Source organism: Ochotona curzoniae, unplaced genomic scaffold, assembly GCF_017591425.1.
Source record: "Ochotona curzoniae isolate NIBS_2020 unplaced genomic scaffold, NIBS_Ocur_1.0 contig_908, whole genome shotgun sequence".
In the NCBI taxonomy this organism is placed as follows: domain Eukaryota; kingdom Metazoa; phylum Chordata; class Mammalia; order Lagomorpha; family Ochotonidae; genus Ochotona; species Ochotona curzoniae.
Window position 1 is genome coordinate 28,532,407 of NW_024466607.1, and position 19,792 is coordinate 28,552,198.

General features: G+C 43.7%; 1 protein-coding gene and 1 pseudogene across 2 annotated transcripts in view; one reads left to right on the forward strand and one right to left on the reverse strand.

Moving 5' to 3' along the window:
* The window catches only part of SLC25A26 (solute carrier family 25 member 26), a 101,439-nt gene that overhangs the window by 70,434 nt on the left and 11,213 nt on the right, over positions 1 to 19,792 (forward strand). For both annotated transcript variants that reach the window (XM_040994781.1, XM_040994782.1), the window contains 2 exons: positions 7,333 to 7,377; positions 18,301 to 18,370. In XM_040994781.1, coding sequence (XP_040850715.1) covers positions 7,333 to 7,377; positions 18,301 to 18,370 — 115 coding nt within the window. The remainder of the gene's footprint in view (positions 1 to 7,332; positions 7,378 to 18,300; positions 18,371 to 19,792) is intronic.
* On the reverse strand, positions 3,517 to 3,629 carry LOC121166180 (annotated as a pseudogene).

Genomic DNA, 19,792 nt, shown 5'->3' on the forward strand with positions numbered 1-19,792 from the left:
AGCTGGATGGGAAGTGGGACTGCCAGGACATGAACCAGCACCCATATGGGATCCCGGGCGCCTGCGAGGCAAGGACTTTAACCACTAAGTTACTGCACCAGGCCCAAAAGACATAGTCTTGAGGGCAACCTGTGGCTGTGACATGCATTGTAGCTATGAACTAGATATTTGATTTGTGTCCCTGAGGATGAGTGTGTTAATAAAATGTAACAAAACTGACCAATGAAACCCAATTTAGTTTTTTATTCCTCCTTCTATTAATACTCATCTTTGTTACCCTCTTTTTTTTTTTTTTAAAGATTTATTTATTTTTATTGGAAAGGTGGGTATACAGAGAAAGGAGGAGATATACAGAGAGGAAGATCTTCCATCCAATGGTTCACTCCCCAAGCGGCCGCAATGGCTGGAGCTGAACCAATTTGAAGCCGGGAGCCAGGAGCCTTTTCCGGGTCTCCCATGCGGGTGCAGGGTACCAAGGCTTTGAGCCATTTTTGACTGCTTTCCCAGGCTACAAACAGGGAGCTGGATGGGAAGCGGAGCTGCCAGGATATGAACCGGCACCCATATGGGATCCCTGTGTGCCCAGAGTGAGGACTTTTAGCTGCTAGGCCACAACGCCAGGACCTATTAATAGATTTTTGGAAAAAAAAAACTTATAATTTCTAGTTTTATTTTCCAGAGACTCTCAACTAATAAAAGTAGCTTCCTTCAAAAAGTTTTATTGTTTTGAGGCAGATACAGCTGTGGCATCTTCTTTCTGGCCTGGTCTAGGTTGCTCCCTATCATGGTTCTTGCGCTTACCTGCAGGGACTGTGTCCTGAGAGAGGAGTTTCCCAAGTTCTTCCATCAGCACCTCTCCCTATGCCAGATCTTGCGTATACTTGTGGGTCCATGGGCCAGCCCGCCTTGCTGGCCTTCAAACCATTCTGGTTCTTACTGTTGGATGTATCAGCCCATACAAGGCTTGTCCATACCCAGACACTGTTCACACAGTAGGGGCAGAGACCCACCTAGTCCATCCTCCATTTACCCAGGTTCTCCAGAGCACCAGATAGTGCTGGTGTCTAGCCCAGTTAGGTGCACCCAGTCCCAGTCCACACGTGTGCCAAGGGAGATTGCAGCCATGTCCAGACCAGAACACAGCCCCTACACTGGCCCTGCACTCTTTGGTGGGAACCCCAACCCAGCATGGGTGTACCCCAACTGAGATTATTTCCAGCCCTAGATTACACATATGCCAGTGGTTGCTCTGACCCAGTTGACTTAGCCCCTCACCTGTCTCAGCCTTAGCCTTTGATGCTGTGGCCTGTTATCCCTGGCTCATGCAGACCAGTCAGTGTAAGAGCCCTGCTTGGCATGACCTGTGTTCCAGCCTGATTTCTGTTCTTCCTTGCTGAGGTTTGCCTGGCCCTGCCTGGTCCACCCCCTTCCAGTTGCAGCTCAGCCCAGCCCACATTCTGTTTTAGGATGCACTTTTGGGTGCTGCTGCCTTGACCTGCCCAGACTGTTGTCATTTCCTTTACCCATAAGTGATGGCAAGTTCCATGGTCACACCTAGCTCAGCCCATCGCCACCCCAACTCACGAGCTAATCTGCGGGACTTGTGTTTCCACAGTGTTGGGCCCACACTTCCCCCAGAGAATCTACCCCAGGACCTGGTTCTCTTGCGTGCTGGTTAGTGTCTTGACCCTGCCAAGTGTGACCTGTCCACTGTTCCACCACTCAGTCAGGCACTGGTACCTATCCCTGCAGACAGGCCCCCATCTGTAGCTTTGGTGTGAACTGGTATGTGGCAGTTAGTGATGCTGTACGCTAACAGCATGGATTATCTTTTAAAAATATTTTTGAAAGATTAAAAAAAAAAACTATTCTATTGGCAAGACAAATTTACAGAGAGAAGGAGATGCAGAAAAAGATCTTCCATTTGCTGATTCACTCTCTAAGTGGCTGCAATGGCCAGAGCTAAGCCAATGTGAAGCCAGGAGCCAGGAGCTTCTTCTGGGTCTCTCATGTGGGTACAGGAACCCAAGGCTTTGGGCCATCCTTGACTGCTTTCTCAGGCCACAAGCAGGGAGCTGGATGGGAAACAGGACTGCCGGTGTTAGTTCCGGTGCTCATACAGGATCCCAACATGTGCAAGGCAAAGATTTTAGCCACTAGGCTACCATGCTGGGCCCATCCTCACACACTTTTTGAAAGTGAGTGTTCCGTTTTTAGTTCTCACCTGCAAGTATGAGTGGTATATGCTACCTTTACTTCCCGGTGTTTGTTTTTCTCAGTGTCTTTTAATGTCAGTGATTTTAGTGGGTAATGGCACATTAGATGTACCTTTTTTAGAAAAAGATCTTTAATGGGTTGGCACTGTGGAGTTGTAGGTAAACTGAGTTTGATGCCAGCATCTCTTATTGGCACACATTTGTGTCCCATCTGCTCCACTCTCTGATCCAGCTCTCTGCTGATGAGCTGGAAAAGAAGTGAAGGGTGACTCAAGGCCTTGGTCTCCTGCACCCATATGGGAAATCTGGAAGAGCCTCCGGGCTTCAGGGCAGCTCAGCTCTGGCTGTTGTGCCTTTGGGAGGTGAACCAGTGGAAGGAAGATATTCCTCTCTCCAGCTTTACCTTTCAGTGAAAAATTTAAAAAGAAAAAAAAAATCTCCCCATCACTGCTCTGAATTCCTGAAATCTTCTATCACCTAAGCAGTCTCCGTGCTTGTAGCTCATACCCATCTCCCAGCCGTTTACAGCCTCTAACCAAGTGGCTGCCAATATGAGTTGGTCTCATCTGGGTGTTACGTGTAAATGCTGTTGTGCATAATCTCCCCCTTGGTGTTTGCCTTATTTTACCTGGCATATTTTCAGGGTTCATCCACATTGTGTGTGTCAGACCTTCATTTCTTTATTGCTTAGAAATATTCCAGTTTACATAAATACACATGGCGTATCCTTAATATGAAGTGGTTGGGACCACAAGCATTTTGAGTTTCGGAGTTGTGACTGTTGGCATAATAACGTATCTTGGAGATGGGACCCAAGTCTAAACACAGAATACCTTATGCTCACAGCCTGAAGGTAATTTTATGCAGTATTTTTAGCACACCTGTGCTTTGCCTGCTCCCTGTTCGGTGGTGTCAGGTATGGAATTTTCTACTTGTGGTATCATGTCAACAGTCAAAAGGGTTTTGAAGTTTAGAACATTTCAGATTCTAAATGTTAGGATTGTATCACAATATTGCTTTGTCCCTTCCTCTGTTGATAAACTTGATTTGGTTGGTTGATGTGACTTTTGCTGTAATTAAATTAGTGTGTAAATGCCCAGTGGAGCCTGTTTTCGGTTATTTTGACTGCATAGCTGGGACTGGAGTGAAGTGGTTGGATATGTAACGTGATGCTTAACACTTCTAGGAATAGACTTTTCTCAAAGGATTTTATTTAACATTTTCATTGTGACAAAAGATGTTCCGTATCTTCCGGTACTTGCGTTGGTCATTGTTGTATCTTCCTTTATTGGTTGTTCAATATTGTTACACATTATAAAAAGCTAAGTTGAGAAAAATGCTTGTGTATTAGGTTTATTAAACTGATAAGAACAGATGCTACATTTAATCTTAGCCAAATGACTGAGAAGCGATATGTATAAGGCTTTTTGTAGGAGATAACGTGTTTTGCAAACATTTCTAGTCAGTGACTTGCTTTTTGTTTGTATATATCTAAAGGTGGAAATACTGGATCATACAGTAACTCTGTATTTAATTTTTCGGGAAAATATTCGTGCTGTGTTTTAAGTGACTGCCATTTAAGGTTCTCAGCCAGCAGTGAAGAGACATTGCAGCTTCCTTCTGTCCTTCCTGGTACTTGTGTTTGGTTTTCCCACAGTGTCGGTCCTGCTGGGAGTGAGGCGATAACTGTGGTTTTGATTTGTATTCTGGTGATGACTAGTGATACTGAGTCTCATATTTCTTAGATCTTCTCTGAAGAGGTAACTGTGTGTTTTTAAAAATCATGTTTTGTTGTTGCCTAGTTCTTTATGTATTCTGGATATGAACTCATTACCAGGTGATTTGTAGAATTTTTAATACTCTGTTGATGTTCATTGATGCACACAGATGTCTAATTTTGATATAGTTCTGTTTGCTTTTCCTTTTGTTGTGTGTATCATAGCCAGGAGATGGTTATCAAATTGAATACCTTTATGATTTTTCCCCCTTTTTCTTGGAGTTTTATGACTTTAGGTTTTATCTTTAGGTCTTTCATCCTTTAAACTTCCTTTTTGTATGATAAGGCATTAGACAAAGCTCCGGCTTCATTCTTTTGCATGTGGGTATCCCGTCTTTCCAGCACCATTTGCTGAAAACACTCTCCTGTCTCAGTTGAGAAGGTTGGCACTGATGTTGAAAACGGCCCGTGTCCGTGAGGTGGTTTTTCTGGGATCTCTGTTACGCTGCTGTGCCCTAATGGTACCCGGACTGCTTTTCTCATTGTGGTTTCATGCTAACTGTTGGGATCAGCAAATACGAAATCTCCAAATTGTTCCTTTTTACAAAATTGTTTTGGCTATCAAAGGGTTCTTGAAGTTGTGTGAATTTTAGCATGGATGTGAAATACATCATTAGGATTTCTTACCAGAGTCTTTTGATGGGTAGTAGTTTGAGCCCTTGTTGCTGGAGAGTTCTTGGATATTTCTGCCAGATGTGATAGCCTTCACAGTTTTAAAAATATACTGTTCTCTTTAGACTTACTAGAAAACTCATGGTGGCATTTTGTTCATTGCAGTTTATAATCAGTCTTCATTTGCTTAAGAGGACGTGTTGGTAGTCCAGTTTGATCATTCAGAGCCGGGTGGTACCTGAGAACAGCTACCTTCATTTCCGTCTCTGTTACGTTTATAGGTCACAGTATTGATTAAGGGACTACAAGGTTCCATACATTGTAAGTGCACAGGTTAGAAAGCACTGATTGGCTCAGGATACTGCCAGTCAGTGTTGAGATGCTCGGAGCAAGCTCATAGTGCGGTCTGTGTGTTGTTTATGTCATCAGTGACGGCTAGCACCTCTTCCTCCCGTCTGCTACACCCAGATTCATTTTGTCTGTCTCGCCACATAGAATTGTCGGTATTTTTATTACTAAGTGGAATCTATGTTGAATGTTAACAGTTCCCCCACCCCCACCCCACACACACCTCTGCATCTTTGATGGCAACTGCCTTTACTGCAGCTCACTTGTTAGTGCCTGGTGTCTTAATGACCTTATTCAAACAAAACATCTTAAATGGAGGCCTTAAGCAGGTCACAACAGTGAGCCATTTTCTAACATTTGGTGCAATAAAATGGGTATGTTGTGTTTTGGAATATAAGACCTCTGAGTACAGCTATTCATTTTCTTCAACTATAAAACATTTTAGAATAACAGCTTACATCTGCTTGGGGTATAAAATTGCATGCTTTGAGGAAACCTCGCTGCTGTGTAACTCCAGACCAGAAACAAGAGGGGGCTGGCTCTCTGGCAGTCCCAGGGTCATAGAGGCTGGGGGAGGCCTTCATGTTCGTTGGGGGGCTGCATCCTGGCAGGCCTTCTTCTATATGTGGGGAACACGTTGCCCTTCTTGCCTCTCTAACCCGTAGGTGACAGTTTGTGCGCAGCATGATGAGGGTAACTGGGAGAGTAATTGACTGTTTTTCATACATCAGGGTTTTATCTTCTTTCACTACTACAAGACAGAAATAAATATAATTGTTGAAGCATTTACTATGTATTTAATTACCTCACACTGACAGTTAATCTTGTTTTAGGTAATGAAGTTGAGCTTTACTGTCAATTCACTTTTTCATGTAAATAGCCTGTGGGATATTGGGCATTCCAAGTGTGTGATTTTTTTAAATTGCTTCTTTAAACTGAGGGAACAGGGCCCGGCACAATAGCCTAGCGGCTAAAGTCCTCACCTTGCATGCACTAGGATCCCATATGGGCACTGGTTCTAATCCCAACAGCCCCACTTCCCATCCAGCTTCCTCCTTGTGGGAAAGCAGTCAAGGACAGCCCAAATCCTTGGGACCCTATACCGGCTTGGGAGACCCGGAAGAAGTTCCTGGCTCCTGGCTTCAGTTCGGCACAGTACCGGCCGTTGCGGTCACTTGGGGAGTGAATCATCAGATGGAAGATCTTCCTGTCTGTCTCTCCTCATCTCTGTATATCTGACTTCGCAATTAAAAAAAAAAAATCTTAAACTGAGGGAACAATTTATTAAGTTTTAATAGAGAAAAATGGATGGAATGTTCATCTGTAGAATTCAAAATCCAAAGAAATACCGATAAAATTCAGTGCAGAGTTGTGGTAAAACCATAAGAAAGGAAAAGCACTAGCGAAAATTGTTATTACATCTTATAAATATAAAACAGTTACTTTTGAGAAGGAAGAGAACAGCAACAAATACTCCATGTTGTGTGGCATGTGTCTTATTATGTGAGTTTTTGAAAAATTAGGACACCTTTTAGAAACCTATTACCCAGTTTTTGTGGTTTGGATAACTAATTGGAAAGACAGAAGGGACTGTCAGGCGCTTTATGTTTTGGTGACAAAAAGACTCAAGAGAACATGGATGTTCTTGTGGAACTGTAAAATTCAGCGTGTGGTGTCTCTGAAATGCTCGTTTGTCGCCTCCGTCACACCTGTTGACCTGGACTTTGCCCTCCCTGCCGCTCCACTCCTGAAAGGAAGAAGGGTTTTCCTCCTGTGACTGCCGTCAGACTCAGGGCTCCGTTTGCTTTGACCGACGTGTCTCTGATTACATACAACTATTTGAGAAATAACTTAATGCCCTTAAATCATGCAGAGGGTAGCAGCCTTTAGCTCGTCTCGGATCAAGCGAACGAGCATGCGCACGTCACATATGTATATAAGCACGCGTGGGGTGATGTTCATACGTGGGTCTGTTGGAATCGGTGAGGCTTGCACTGACACAGAGTTGTTACTGCTTTAGAGTTTCAGACAGTGAAGTCAGCAGCCAGTAGAGTGTACCGTGGACGAGTTTCCATGCAGATAAATGTTTAGATATATTTTTCAGTAGAGCAGTGGTTATAATTTCTCATTTCAAAAGGTCTTCACAGTATCATTTTATGACTGTTGGGCTGCGACGCAATAAGGTCAAAGAAGTTTACCAGCTGTGTTATGGCTTCTTTGTGAAGATGACTCTACTATACCTATAGATCATTTAATGTTTTGTTACATACATAAATTTAACATGAAATATAATGTTTTAGCAGCAATTTGAGGTTTCTGTAATAATGTAGGCAAATTGATGTTTATTGTCTTAATTTTTTTTTCTCTCTCTCTCTCCAGATTCCTTTCTCTTTGGTCCAGTTTCCCTTATGGGAGTCCTTAAAAGTAAGTTTTTCATTTTCATTGTTTATGTGCAACTTAACTATAAAAATATGCAAAAGCTTTAGCTTGAAATAGAATTTAACATTGACTGTAAGTTTAAAAACTCAGTGTTGCTAACAGTTGAAAATGTTTTTGTGTGTGACTTACATATCAGTTTTGCCTTTGGTCTTTTTTTTTTTTTTAATGATTTATTTATTTTATTACAAAGTCAGATATACAGAGAGGAGGAGAGACAGAGAGGAAAATTTCCCGTCCAACGATTCACTCCCCAAGTGAGCACAATGGCCGGTGCTGTGCCGATTCGAAGCCAGGAGCCAGGAACCTCTTCAGGGTCTCCCACATGGGTGCAGGGTCCCAAGGCTTTGGGCCATCCTTGACTGCTTTCCCAGGGAAGCAGGGAGCTGGATGGGAAGTGGGGCCGTCGGGATTAGAACCTGCATCATATGGGATCTCGGGGTGTTCAAGGCGAGGACTTTTAGCTGCTAGGCCACGCCACCGGGCCCTTGCCTTTGGTCTTGGATAGAGAGCTAACAAAGCCATGAACCCAAATAAACCTCATACATTCATGAATAGCTTCTCTGAGGTATTTTTTTGTAGTGACAAAAACTAACATACCACCCTTTTCTATCCAGCTTAATTTTATTTTATGTGTGTGTGTAAAAATTAGGGTAAATGGAAACAGAAAGGCCCTGAGTGTTGGAAGGCTGGAAGGCCCAGGTCCCCGGAGGACGAAGAAAGGCAGGCAGAGCCCCCCACCCCCCAACAGAACCAGGGTCCGCTGTGAGGAGGAGTGTGGGGGATTGTAGTTAGCTTTGGGGAAGATCGCACATCTGCTTAGACATGAAAGGAAGCTTGGAAACCCTTTTTCATATGTGCAGACACATGGCATTAGATTTTCATTCTCTGGGCTGTGTTGTGAATTGTGTAGGTCTGCGTTGTCACAAGTGCCAGAAAGGGGAGCAGCTCTGAGTGCGTTTCTCACTGTGGACGGTGTTTAAAGAATTTGAAAACCCTGATCTAGTGAAAATAGATATCTAGCAACATTTTTCTGTGTATTTTATTTATTCGGTTTTTTTGGGTCTTTTGCCATTGCTTTATTTGTTTTTATTTTTATCATTTCCTCTGCGTTGCATGGTGAAAGTATTTCTCAGGTCGTGTTTCGGCGTATGATATCACAGCTGTCCAATTATAAGGGGACATTCCGTTAGGATAACAATTCCTTTATAATGCAAGACAAAAAAAACAGTGAAGCCAACAGCTGTCCAACAAGCAGGACACACTGCATTAGTTGGCAGGAGGCAGCACTCACACGGGCCCGGTGCTGCGGCAGCCTGTGCCTCACGGCGGGGCGATGCTTTGAGGCCCACAGGAAGGAGAAGCGTGGCTCCTGTCAGCATGAAGAACATCCGCAGGATCCTAGCTGCTTGAGAAATGTCTAGAATTATTCAGAGTGATCTTTACTACAACCATGCTTTAACTTTTGTTTTTAATTTACTTTTTTGAGGGACCATTTATATAGAGTAAAAATCACTATGTTTTTATGAGTTTCAGCAGATGCTTATAACCACCATCATCCCCCTCAAAGTTGCATCTGTGCCTAGTCCCTGGCGACCACTCTTTCTCGTCCTTTCCGGGATAGCTTATACATGCAGTGTTCGCTGCCATGCCTTACTTTATGTCACTTACTGTGATACTTTTGAAGTCTGTTCATGCTGTTCTCTGTGACACTGGTGGGATACATTTTCCAGCTGTATAATACTCCACAGGTGTGTGAGTGTCGTCATTACAGTTAGCTTATTTCTTCACTACTTTTTATCTAGTTGCGTCTTCAATTTCTGGTAATTCTAAAATAAAGCTTCTGTGCGTAGTCACCTAAGGTACATGGGCGTATGTTTTTATTTCTCTCGGATAAGTCCCCAACAGTGACATGGCTGGGTCTTCAGTGAGCTGTTGATTTGATTTTTAGTGGAAATGGGCAAAATATTTAACCAAGTGGCACTGTCATTTTATTCTCCTGCCAATAGGCCATTTATTTTGCGTCCACGATGTTATCTGCTATTACATTTGAAAAATTGGGCATCACAAGTCAACTGGGTTTACTTGCAGTGTTTTCTTAAGATTTTTTTTTTATTGCAAAGTCAGATATACAGAGAGGAAGACCTTTTGTCCAATGATTCACTCCCCAAGTGAGTGCAACGGTCAGTACTGCGCTGATCTGAAGCCAGGAGCCCAGATCCTCTGTGGGATCTCCCACACGGGTACAGGGTCCCAAGGCTTTGGGTCATCCTCTGCTGCTTTCCCAGGCCACAGGCAGGGAGCTGGAAGGGAAGCGGGGCTGCCGGGATTAGAACTGGCTCCCATATGGGATCTCGGGGCGTTCAAGGCGAGAACCTTAACAGCAGCGCTATCGCACTAGGCCCAATCGTGTCTTTTTGACACCTGAATGTGAGTCACAAGCCTCTGGAGAAGCAGATAGTTTTAGGCCCTTTTAATTTTGTGGTTTTTATTTTGTCCATTAAATTGACTTAAAATATCCATCTGTCTATCTGAAAAGAAGATGTACAGGAAGAGGAGAGACAGAGAAAGGTCTTCTATTCATCAGTTCACTCCCCAAATGGGCACAACGCTGGAGCTGAGCTGATCCAAAGCCTGGAACTTCCTCTTGGTCTCCCATGTGAGTCTGGGGACCAAGGACTTAAGCCATCTTCTTCTGCTTTCCCAGGCACTTTCTAGAAAATCTAGAAAAATCTTCCTAGCAAGACTTTCTCAGCCAGAGCTTGGCAGTTCCCATTCACACTGCTCTGTAGAAGGTGTGCAGGGGAGAGGTATCTGGTGTTCCCTTAACTCTGAGAATCAGCAGGTGTCACCTTTTGTCTGCACTCCCTTCCTGCACTGTCTACCTCATTTCTGCTCATTCTGCTTTTCTTCTAACCACCTGTACTTGGAACCAAGCAGTAAATATGTGTTCGTCCGCTTTCTTCAGCTCATGTCGCTCATCGGGTTTTGCTGGCCGTGACTTGATCAAACCCATAGCCACCTTTTTATCAGGCTGTTCTTGCCGTCTGCACTGTACACCTTGGATTGCTGGGCTTGGCTGTAAATATAACTGAAGTAACAGTATTCTTAGAAACTTAAAACTTTGTGAGATCCCGAAATGTGAAGTTGATAACCTTCAAGGGTCCTCATCTAGTGTGTCTATTTTTTTCCCTTGTGCCGTTCCCCCCTCCCTTCCCCCTCCCCTCCTTTCCCCTCCCCTCCTTTCCCTTCCCCTCCCCTCTTCTTCCCTTGCCTCCTGTCTTTTCTGTCTCTGACCAAATCTTTTCCCTCCATCCAGAACTTCCATACTTGCCTCTAAGTATGCTGTCCCTTGCTTTGAGATCTGCTCCTTAGGGGCCAAGTGCCACGTGTCTTGGAAAGCCAAGCTCATTCTCTCGCTTACAGAGTCTTCTGACTTCGGCCTTGAGGATTGGCCTTGCTTGACATTTGTGTGTAGTGTAATACTTGACCACGTGCTCCACGGTGTTTAGAACCATGCTTGGAGCATTTCAAGGCCATGGCCTTTTCAAGTTACAGACAAGTAACACATGCTGTCAGTGTACCTTTATTGCTTGTGCAGTTCGAGCGAGACCTGCAGGATGTGGCCCGTGCCTTTCAGCAGCCTGGAGTCCATCTGACACACAGCCCACAGGTGACTTACATGCAGTGTGTCTCTCCTTGAAATATAGCCAAGGTAATATGGGGGCTGACCTCCCAGCTCCTCAGATTCTGCCACAGACTCACCTCATTTCTGATGTTTTTCTTTTTTATTGCATATAGATTCTTTTTTTTTCTTTAAGTAAAAGGGGACAAAGCACCATACAGAAATAAGAAGTAAAGGTAGTACTGGCAAAGCCAGATGTATGTGTTTTCAAGTATAATTTGATTTGACTTGATTTGGTTTTTATTGGAAAGGCAGACATACAGAGAGGAGAAGAGACAAAGGAATATCTTCATCTGCTGATTCACTCCCTAAGCAGCTGCAACAGCCAGAGCTACGCCAATTCGAAGCTAGGAGCCAGGAGCCTTTTCCAGATCTCCCATATGGGTGCAGGGTCCCAAGGCTTTGGGCTGTTCTCGAGTGCTTTCCCAGGCCACAAGCAGGGAGCTGAATGGAGAATGGAGCAGCTGAGATTAGAACCAGTGGGATCCTGGCACATGCAAGGCAAGGACTTTAGCCACTGGGCTACCATGCCACTCCCTCCAGTATAACTTTTAAGTATATGTATGTATGTTGGGGTGGAGGTGGAGTGAGCTTCCATCTACTGATTAATGGTCAGGGCTGGATGTGGCTTTCGCTGGGAGCCTGGGATGCTTTGTAGGTCTCCCATGTGGGTAACAGGAACTAGAGTCCTTGAGCTTGCCCCCAGAGTGTGCGTTAGTGCACAGGTGGCCGCGGAGTCGGGGCTGCAGGCCAGGCGCCTGGGCGTGGGGTGCGTACAGCATGCAACGCCGTAACTGCTGTGCTGCTTGCCCACGCAGAGCTGGGTACTGCTGTCTCACTGTGCCTTGGGACCTGATTCCAACCTCCCTCCATCCTGCCAGGAAATAAAAAACCTGTTTTCATTCAGGATGCTTTCATAATTCATATTGAGTATTTCATACCAGTCAGGTTCTTCTGATTTTGTAGATTCAGTGTTGCCCCAGGCAAAGCTCTCGTAAATCACATTCTTCTCTTTCAGGTAGCTTCTACTACTGAAATTTGGTTTTCAGATAATTTCTCATTTGCAAAACAGAATTATTTCAAACTCTAATTACTTAAGCAAGTTGTTTCAGATATCAACAGAGTTCATTTGGTTGGTTGGTTCAGTATGCCCATGGACGTGACATTGTGATCTGTGTGTGGAAGTGAAGTGCCTTATGTCATTGTATTTGGTGTCCAGGCAGATATAACCTGTAGATACAAACCTAATGTCTTGTTGCTGCTTTTGGTTTCTTTTTATTCATTTGGGAGACAGAGTGCCCATTGCCTCACTCTTCAGCTGTCAGAGGCCAGAGGTCAGTCTAGGTCTTTCATGTGAGTGCCCAGAAGTGGGAGCCGCATCGTCCCTTCCCAGGTCCCAGGAGGCTGAAGTGCACCAAACCTTGGCACCCTGATGGGAGAGGAGGGCATCCTAAATCAGCAATTTAATGCAAAGCAAAGCGCCAGCCCCCACGTGGTTTTGCTCTGAAGATTCTCTTTTATACCCAGCTCTGTGAATGACAGCGTGAGCTATGCAGCCAGCTGTGTAAGCATTTCTGAGCCTCAGCTTCCTGCATGTCACCCGTGCCGTGTCGGACCCTGGGAGGGTTGTGCGGGTTTGTGTGTGAGCATCGTTTGCACCCGCAGCGTCCAGGTTCTGAAGGGCACGTGTAGCAGTTGCTGAGCGATCATTAGTTATCTCAAGTTCTGTGTTTGGCCACTAACATTTCTCACTCAACTTTAAACTTGCTGGTTCATTTACAGATTTTTTTTTTTTAAGGATATTTACCCGAATTCATTCCAATTGCAGATGGATTTCTTTATTATGTTCTTAGACTAATCTGCAGGTTTAATGGAAAGTTAGGCTTATCTGTGAAAGTCTATTTTTAAATGGTGTCTTCAGCCATCTGAGTCTATTTTGATGGTGTTTTTCCCCCTTAGCAACCAGATTTTTTTTCTGTCCAGACAACAGCGTCTCTGAAGCCTTTTGTGTCATCCCCCCTCTGTCTTTTATAACTCTCCTCTTTCCCTGCTGAGCCTCCCCCGATTTATTAGACCAAATGACTATTTTATTCTTGTTGATTATAGAATGCCTGGTAGCTGGTAGGTGCTCAGGAAATGCTTTTTGAGTTTCTGAATTACACAGGATCTTAGATCTCATCTTGGCACATGACACCTGGTTCACGTTTTGAAATCTGCTCTTTGCCGTTGCCCGGGAGTGCATCATCACTAGCAGTCCTCTCTGGGCCTGGAGTAATTGTGCTCTTTGGAGCCTTTGACTAGGATAACTTGGACTAATCCACGAAGGTTTCATGTGATTAATTTCCTTTTCTAATAGGTTGGTGAAGTAGTAATGGCATTGACATTGGCATTAGCTCGGTAGCAGTGTGCGTGACTCCACCTTAAATGTGAATAGCTTTTATTCTGTCAAGCTTCATATTCTGTCTCCAGTGTTCAGTAGACTGCAGAGAAAATGCTTTGTACAAAATGTACAGATTTACAAACAAACATTCAGAGCATTTACAAAAACACAGCAAGTACTGTGCTTAGTGAAAACACTATCTTTGGAAACTGATTTATAATAAAACTTTTAAACAAGCTTATCTTGTTTCACAAGGAAGGTCATAAAAATATTTGATAGCTGTACTCTTAATGCAGTACACTTGGGTAGTGCTGGAGTGCTTACACACCCACAGTGCTGTACATCTCGTCTGTTAGATGGCTTACATCATTCCATGTCTGGCTTAAGAAAAGCTGTTAAGGGGCTGGCATTGTAGTATAGTGGCTGAAGCTCCCACCTGCTCCACTTCTGATCCAACTCCCTGCTAATGTGCCTGGAAGCTCAGTAGAAAATGGCCCGAGTCTGTGGGTGCCTGTACCCACTTGAGAGACCCAGAAAAGGCTTCCAGTTCCTGCATATGGCTTGGCCTCTCTCCTGCATTTGGCATTTGAGGAGTGACCTAGCGGAGAGAAGAACCCTCTCTCTCTGTTTCCTTGTCTCTGACTCTGCCTTCAATTAAATAAATCTCTTTGAAAAAGATTTATTCTTATTTGCTAGGCATGTTTTATAGACAGAGAAGGGGAGAGAGAGAGGGTCTTCTGTTTACTGGTCACTCCTCAAATGGCCACAACAGCCAGAGCTGAGCTGATCTCAAGCCAGGAGCTTCTTTTCTGTCTCCCACCCAGTTGCAGGACCCCAAGGCCTTGGGTTGTCCTCCCCGGCTTTCCCAGACGTAGAGCACCTGGGAAACAAACCAGTGCTCATATGGGATACCATTGCCACAGGGTAGAGGATTACCTTGCAGTGCTACCATACCAGCCTCTCAAATAAATAAATCTCAACAAACAATGACAAAAAAACAGGCTGGCACTGTGGCATGGTGGGTAGAGCTGCTGTCTGCATTGCCAGTGTCTCCTATAGGTGACAGATTGAGTCCCAGCTGCCCCACTTTTGATCCAGCTTCCTGTTAATGTGCCTGGGAAACAGTAGAAGATGGTCCAAGTTCTTGATTCCCTATAGCCATGTGGGAGACCTAGAATGTCCTGGCTCCTGACTTGGACCAGCACAGCTTCTGTTATTGTGGCCATTTTTGGGCTAAGCTAGCAGATAACAGCTCTTTTGGCTCTCTTCCCCACCCAATCCTCACTGTGCCTTTCAAATAAGCAAGTATATCTTTAGCAGTAAAAGTTGCTAAAGTTAACAGTGTAACTAGGGTCAGTATATATCTTCATTCATTTATCTTACTCAGTTTTATAGCCACCCCTTGATCTTCTGAGAAGGTACCAAGTGTACAAAACTAGTGCCAAGTTCACTGTTCTCCCTTCACTGTGGTATATTTGAGTCTTTGTAAATGTGTCTCAGAAGGTCATTATAGTAGCCTAGCCATTAAATTAATATATTCATGGCATCTTTTTCAGTAACATTTGTGGCCATAAGTGCCATGCATGCAATAAGAAAAGGGATCCTAATCAAAAAAGGAAGAATGGTCATTTTGTGCACTTGGTACAGTCCTCTGTGTAGAAGCTACTCTACAAAAGTGCTACTGCAGTTAGCTAGTCTTACCAGTTGGGTTTAGCACAGTTGCATGTTACAAGGTTATTCAGCTCAGTTGTGTTGATAATCAGTTTCTGTCTACCACAGTGAGCAAGCAGAGAAGCAAATACAAAGAAGAAACAGTACAAGTGCATGCTGTGGCACACCAGGTAGAGGACCAATTCTGACACCCGTATCTCAGCTTGGGGTGGTGGTGTGAGTCTCAGTTCCTCCACTTTTGTTATTGCCAGAGCTTCCTTGGAGACAGCAGACGGTTGATCAAGTACTTGGTACCCTGCTATCCATGTGGGAGACCTGGGTGGAATTTTGGACTCCTGGCTTGACACTGGTGCCCAGTCCTGGCTGCTGCAGATGTCTGGCAAATACCAGATGGAATATTTCTTTCTTTATCTCTTTTTCTTTGTGTGGCTATGCCTTTGATGAAAAATACTAAGCATGCTTAAAACAAAAACCCAGTGTCATTAACAATTTACAGTGCTCTTAAAACATATAAAACCCATAGACAGGTATTTGATAATACCAAAAACAAGGTCTGTATTCTGAAAACTGAAAACCAGTACTGTACTGAGTGACATTAAAGGAGGCCTAAGCAAAGAGAAATAATTCTGAGTCAAATAATTACTTTTTATATATTAAGATTATCTCCATTCTCCCCCAAAATCTCAATAATTTTATTGCAGTTGTAATCAAAATACCAATTATTTTGAAGAAATAAAATCTTATTCTTAAAAATATATGTAAAATGTATATTTAAAAACCTAGCATGGTCAAAACTACATGAAGAAGAACAAATTTGGGAAATTAATACTGCCTGATTATAAGGTATATGATAAAGCTATTATCAAGAAAATGAAATTGATATCAAGATATTATACATAGGTTAAAATAGAAAAGTCTGGAGATATTCCCATCCCCATAGGGACAACTGATTTTTGTTAAAAATGAGAAGGCAGGGCCCAGTGTGGTGACCTAGCAGCTAAAGTCCTCTCCTTGAAAGTGCTGGGATCCCATATGGGAGCCGGTTCTAATCCCAGCAGCCCTGCTTCCCATCCAGCTCCCAGCTTGTGGACTGGGAAAGCAATCAAGGACGGCCTAAAGCCTTGGGACTGTGCACCCGCATGGGAGACCCAGAGGCTTCTGGCTCCTGGCTTCAGATCGGGATAGCACTGGCCATTGCGGTCACTTGAGGAGTGAATCATCGGACAAAAGATCTTGCTCTCTGTCTCTCCTTTCTGTGTATTTGCCTTTGCAATAAAAATAAATAAATCTTCAAAAAAAAAAAAACGTGAGAAAGCAGTTACAGGATCAAGGACCGTCATTCCCAGTTGCACCTGGAAATTCATGTGTCCAAACATATGATTCGTTGGTACCATACCCCATGAAATATCAGCCCAAAATGAGGGGTTAGATATAAATGTGGAACCTCAAAGCAGAACATTTCTAGCAGAAAATTTAGAATAGTTTTCATAACTTTAGCTTTGGCAAAGGTGTCTTAAATGGGCCTTAGAAGCAAGACCCATGCAAGGAAAATGTGGACCTTGTCAATCATGCATTGTTTGAAGTTTTCAGAGAACAAAAAGATAAGCCCCAGGCTAGGAGAATGTATTTACAAAATGACTTGAGTTCGGAATGTGTAACGGAGACTCAGAACTTAGTAAGTTATGGAACAGATAACCCAGTCAAAGCATGCAAAAGCACCTGAGTGGACAGTTACCAGAAAAGAAAGATGGATGAGAAGTACATTCACTAGCCACTGTGGAAATGCCAACTAAAACCGTAGTGAACTATTTGACATTATTCGGAATGATTACCGTAAACTTGCAGGTGGTACCAAGTAGAGAACTGAGCCTGCTGGACATGTGATTTGGTGTAGGTACTGTGCAAGGCAGGTTGGCAGTTCTTAAATTAAACATGCCCATGTTGTGGTCCAGCTAGTTCACTGCTAGATTTTTCCCCAAGGGAAGTGAATGTCTGTGTCCGCATTCATACATATGTAGATACATGTTTATAGTGGCCTTATGTGTAAGAAACAGCACTGGAAAATGTCAACACGACAATGTGTAAACTATGATGAATCCATATAATGTGTTATCATCAAAAAAAGAAAAAAATAGAGAATATACTGTTGATACCTGCAGTAACAGGAATGAAACAAAATGATGCTGAATAGAAGATGCTAGGTTTAGAAAATTAGCATATGGCTACATTTATCTGAGATTCTGGAGAAAGTAGTCCAGGGTGATGGGAAGATTGTACTGCTTGAGCGGTGACATGGTAGGACAGTAAAGAGAGGTTCCCTTGGATACAAAATAACCTTTTGGGGTCATGGATAAGTTCACCGTATTGTTAGTGTCCATTTTGTGTGCATGTGACAGCCTACCAAATTACATACTTTAGGATGTGAAGTTTATGGGATATTAATCACACCTCAATAGAGGTAAGGAAAAATTCTGTGCTGGCTCTGCTGCAAAGTCTGGATTGCAGGGCTCGCCCCTCGGAGTTGGGAGGTGGAGAACAGATGGTCAGAGATCATTCCACTGCTGGACTCAGATTCCTCACTGCTTCCTGGAGCTTTGTTGTGTCTCCTACTGTTCAGAAACTCTTGTGAACAAGGCACTGTGGCTTAGCCATTATTCTGTCCTGTGTGAAACTTGGTATGTGTGCTTATGTAACCCTCAAGCCATGACAGTACAGGAACAGTATTGACAGATCTTTAAACGTTGCATAGGAGGTAGCATCCCTCAAACATGTGCAGTATGAATAAGGGTTGTGAAAGGAGCTGAGGAATCTGGCTTACCCTGTTCTGGACTAATTTGTCAAAAGTGGTATCTCTTTGTTTAGAATTATATGCGAAGATATCTGAAAGAGTTTGTTGTCCCGTGGCTTTGTTTTTATTTTGATCTATGCATGTATGATGCATACATACCAGTGCGTCAGCATGTTGCCAGAGAGCACTCAGATGGAGTGTCACCCTTGTTCCTGCGACTTATTTTAGAATGTAGTTAGGGCCTTGGGAAAACCACTTATGTCATAAGTAAAGAATGCCACCAAAATAGCTTCTCACTTAAGTTCCCATCCCCAGAGCTAACCCACAGGAGGTTCCGACAAATGCAAATATTTAATAACTTGTATTTTTCTTTCTGCTTACACACAGGCCCTCTGGTCCTGGCGGCAGGATCGTGTGGTGGATTCTTGGCAGTCAGCAGTGTGTGGAGCTTTTGCAGGTGCAGAGGATTATATGATGCTGGGAAAGGCCTGGAGAGGGGGGAGGAAATGTGAAAATAATAACGAGGCAAAAACAACATTCTTTAGAAATTCCAGATTGTTTAGATGAAGAGAGCTTCACTAGCTGTTTGGGAAAGTGTTGCAGGGGAAAAAAAGCTGCTGAGAAGGTGTCTGCCTGAAAGACAGCCAATTTGTTTTTGACAAATTTTCCTCTTTCTTTTTATCTTTCTTAAAGCCTTCACTCAGGCCCATGGATTATCTTCAAGATGACTGATGAGGGCCTCTGTGGGGCAGGGCGGCCGTGCAGCTGTCTGCCTTGAGGAGCGCCTGGGGCTGGAAGCGGGTTGTGCAGAAAGCCATAATTCACCGCTCCTGTGACGGATCTGACAGCACCACTGATTAACTGGTGTCAGGAGAGCACAGGCTACTCCACAACCTTCTGCAGGCTGGGCTGTGCGGGGTAGAAGACAGGGCAGGACAGCCTAAACATCTGGGCATTTTGGAGACATCACAGCCCAAGCACAGTGACAATAGGCAACATTGTGTTATCCATCGCTGAGTCTCAGGAATTTCCCGGTGAGAACTCAGATTCATTAAAGAATTTAGAAAGTGATACCCTTTGAAGCCCTAAGGGAGGAGGAGGTTTTGTTATTAGAGTTAAAGGTAAATTGGAATTGCAGTGGAAACAAAGTGGAAGTTTGCCGTGTAATTTCAAGCTCTTAACTGACACGGGAAGCTCCAAATGACAGAAGGGTGGCTTTAGGTCATAAACTTACATAGAAAACAGTTCTTTTCAAATTTGTTTAATGGTTGTTGGGCTGGGGCTTTTGGTTGCAGTGTTTGGGAAAATAGAAAACACACATTCTTCATTATACAAACCTCTCTGATTTAAAGAACTGATAAAGAAAAGTAAAAATCTTACCCCTGGACGTCCAACTACCCAGGCTGGTGAGGATCGATAATTGTTTCCACCCAACATGTAGCCATGTAATTGTTCTCTGTGGTTAAGGCACAGGTGGTCCTGATTAATTTCCCAGAAATCAGAAATCCTTACTCCGCAGGCCCTTGGAGCAGGCCGCCCTCACATTGACTCCCTCTTGGGCCTTGGGGTTCAAGTGCACATTTTGGAAATGTAATCATTCTGGATAAACGCTGTGCCTTAAAAGTTAATAGTACTCAGAAATTGACCATATGCTAAGAAAAGAAGTGTATATTCTGTGGTCCCATTCCTTAAATATTGGATCTGAAGGTATACTTTTAAATAGTAGTTTGTCATAGGCACTGTGCGCTTAGATTTGTCAGGAGTGCAAGAAGGAAAATTTCTGCCAGGCAGGTGCATTCTGGCAGGGAGCCATCATCCAGACCTTTCCGCAGCGCAGTCTAGGCTGCTGGGACTTGGGAGGGAGGGGAAGTGTCTAAAG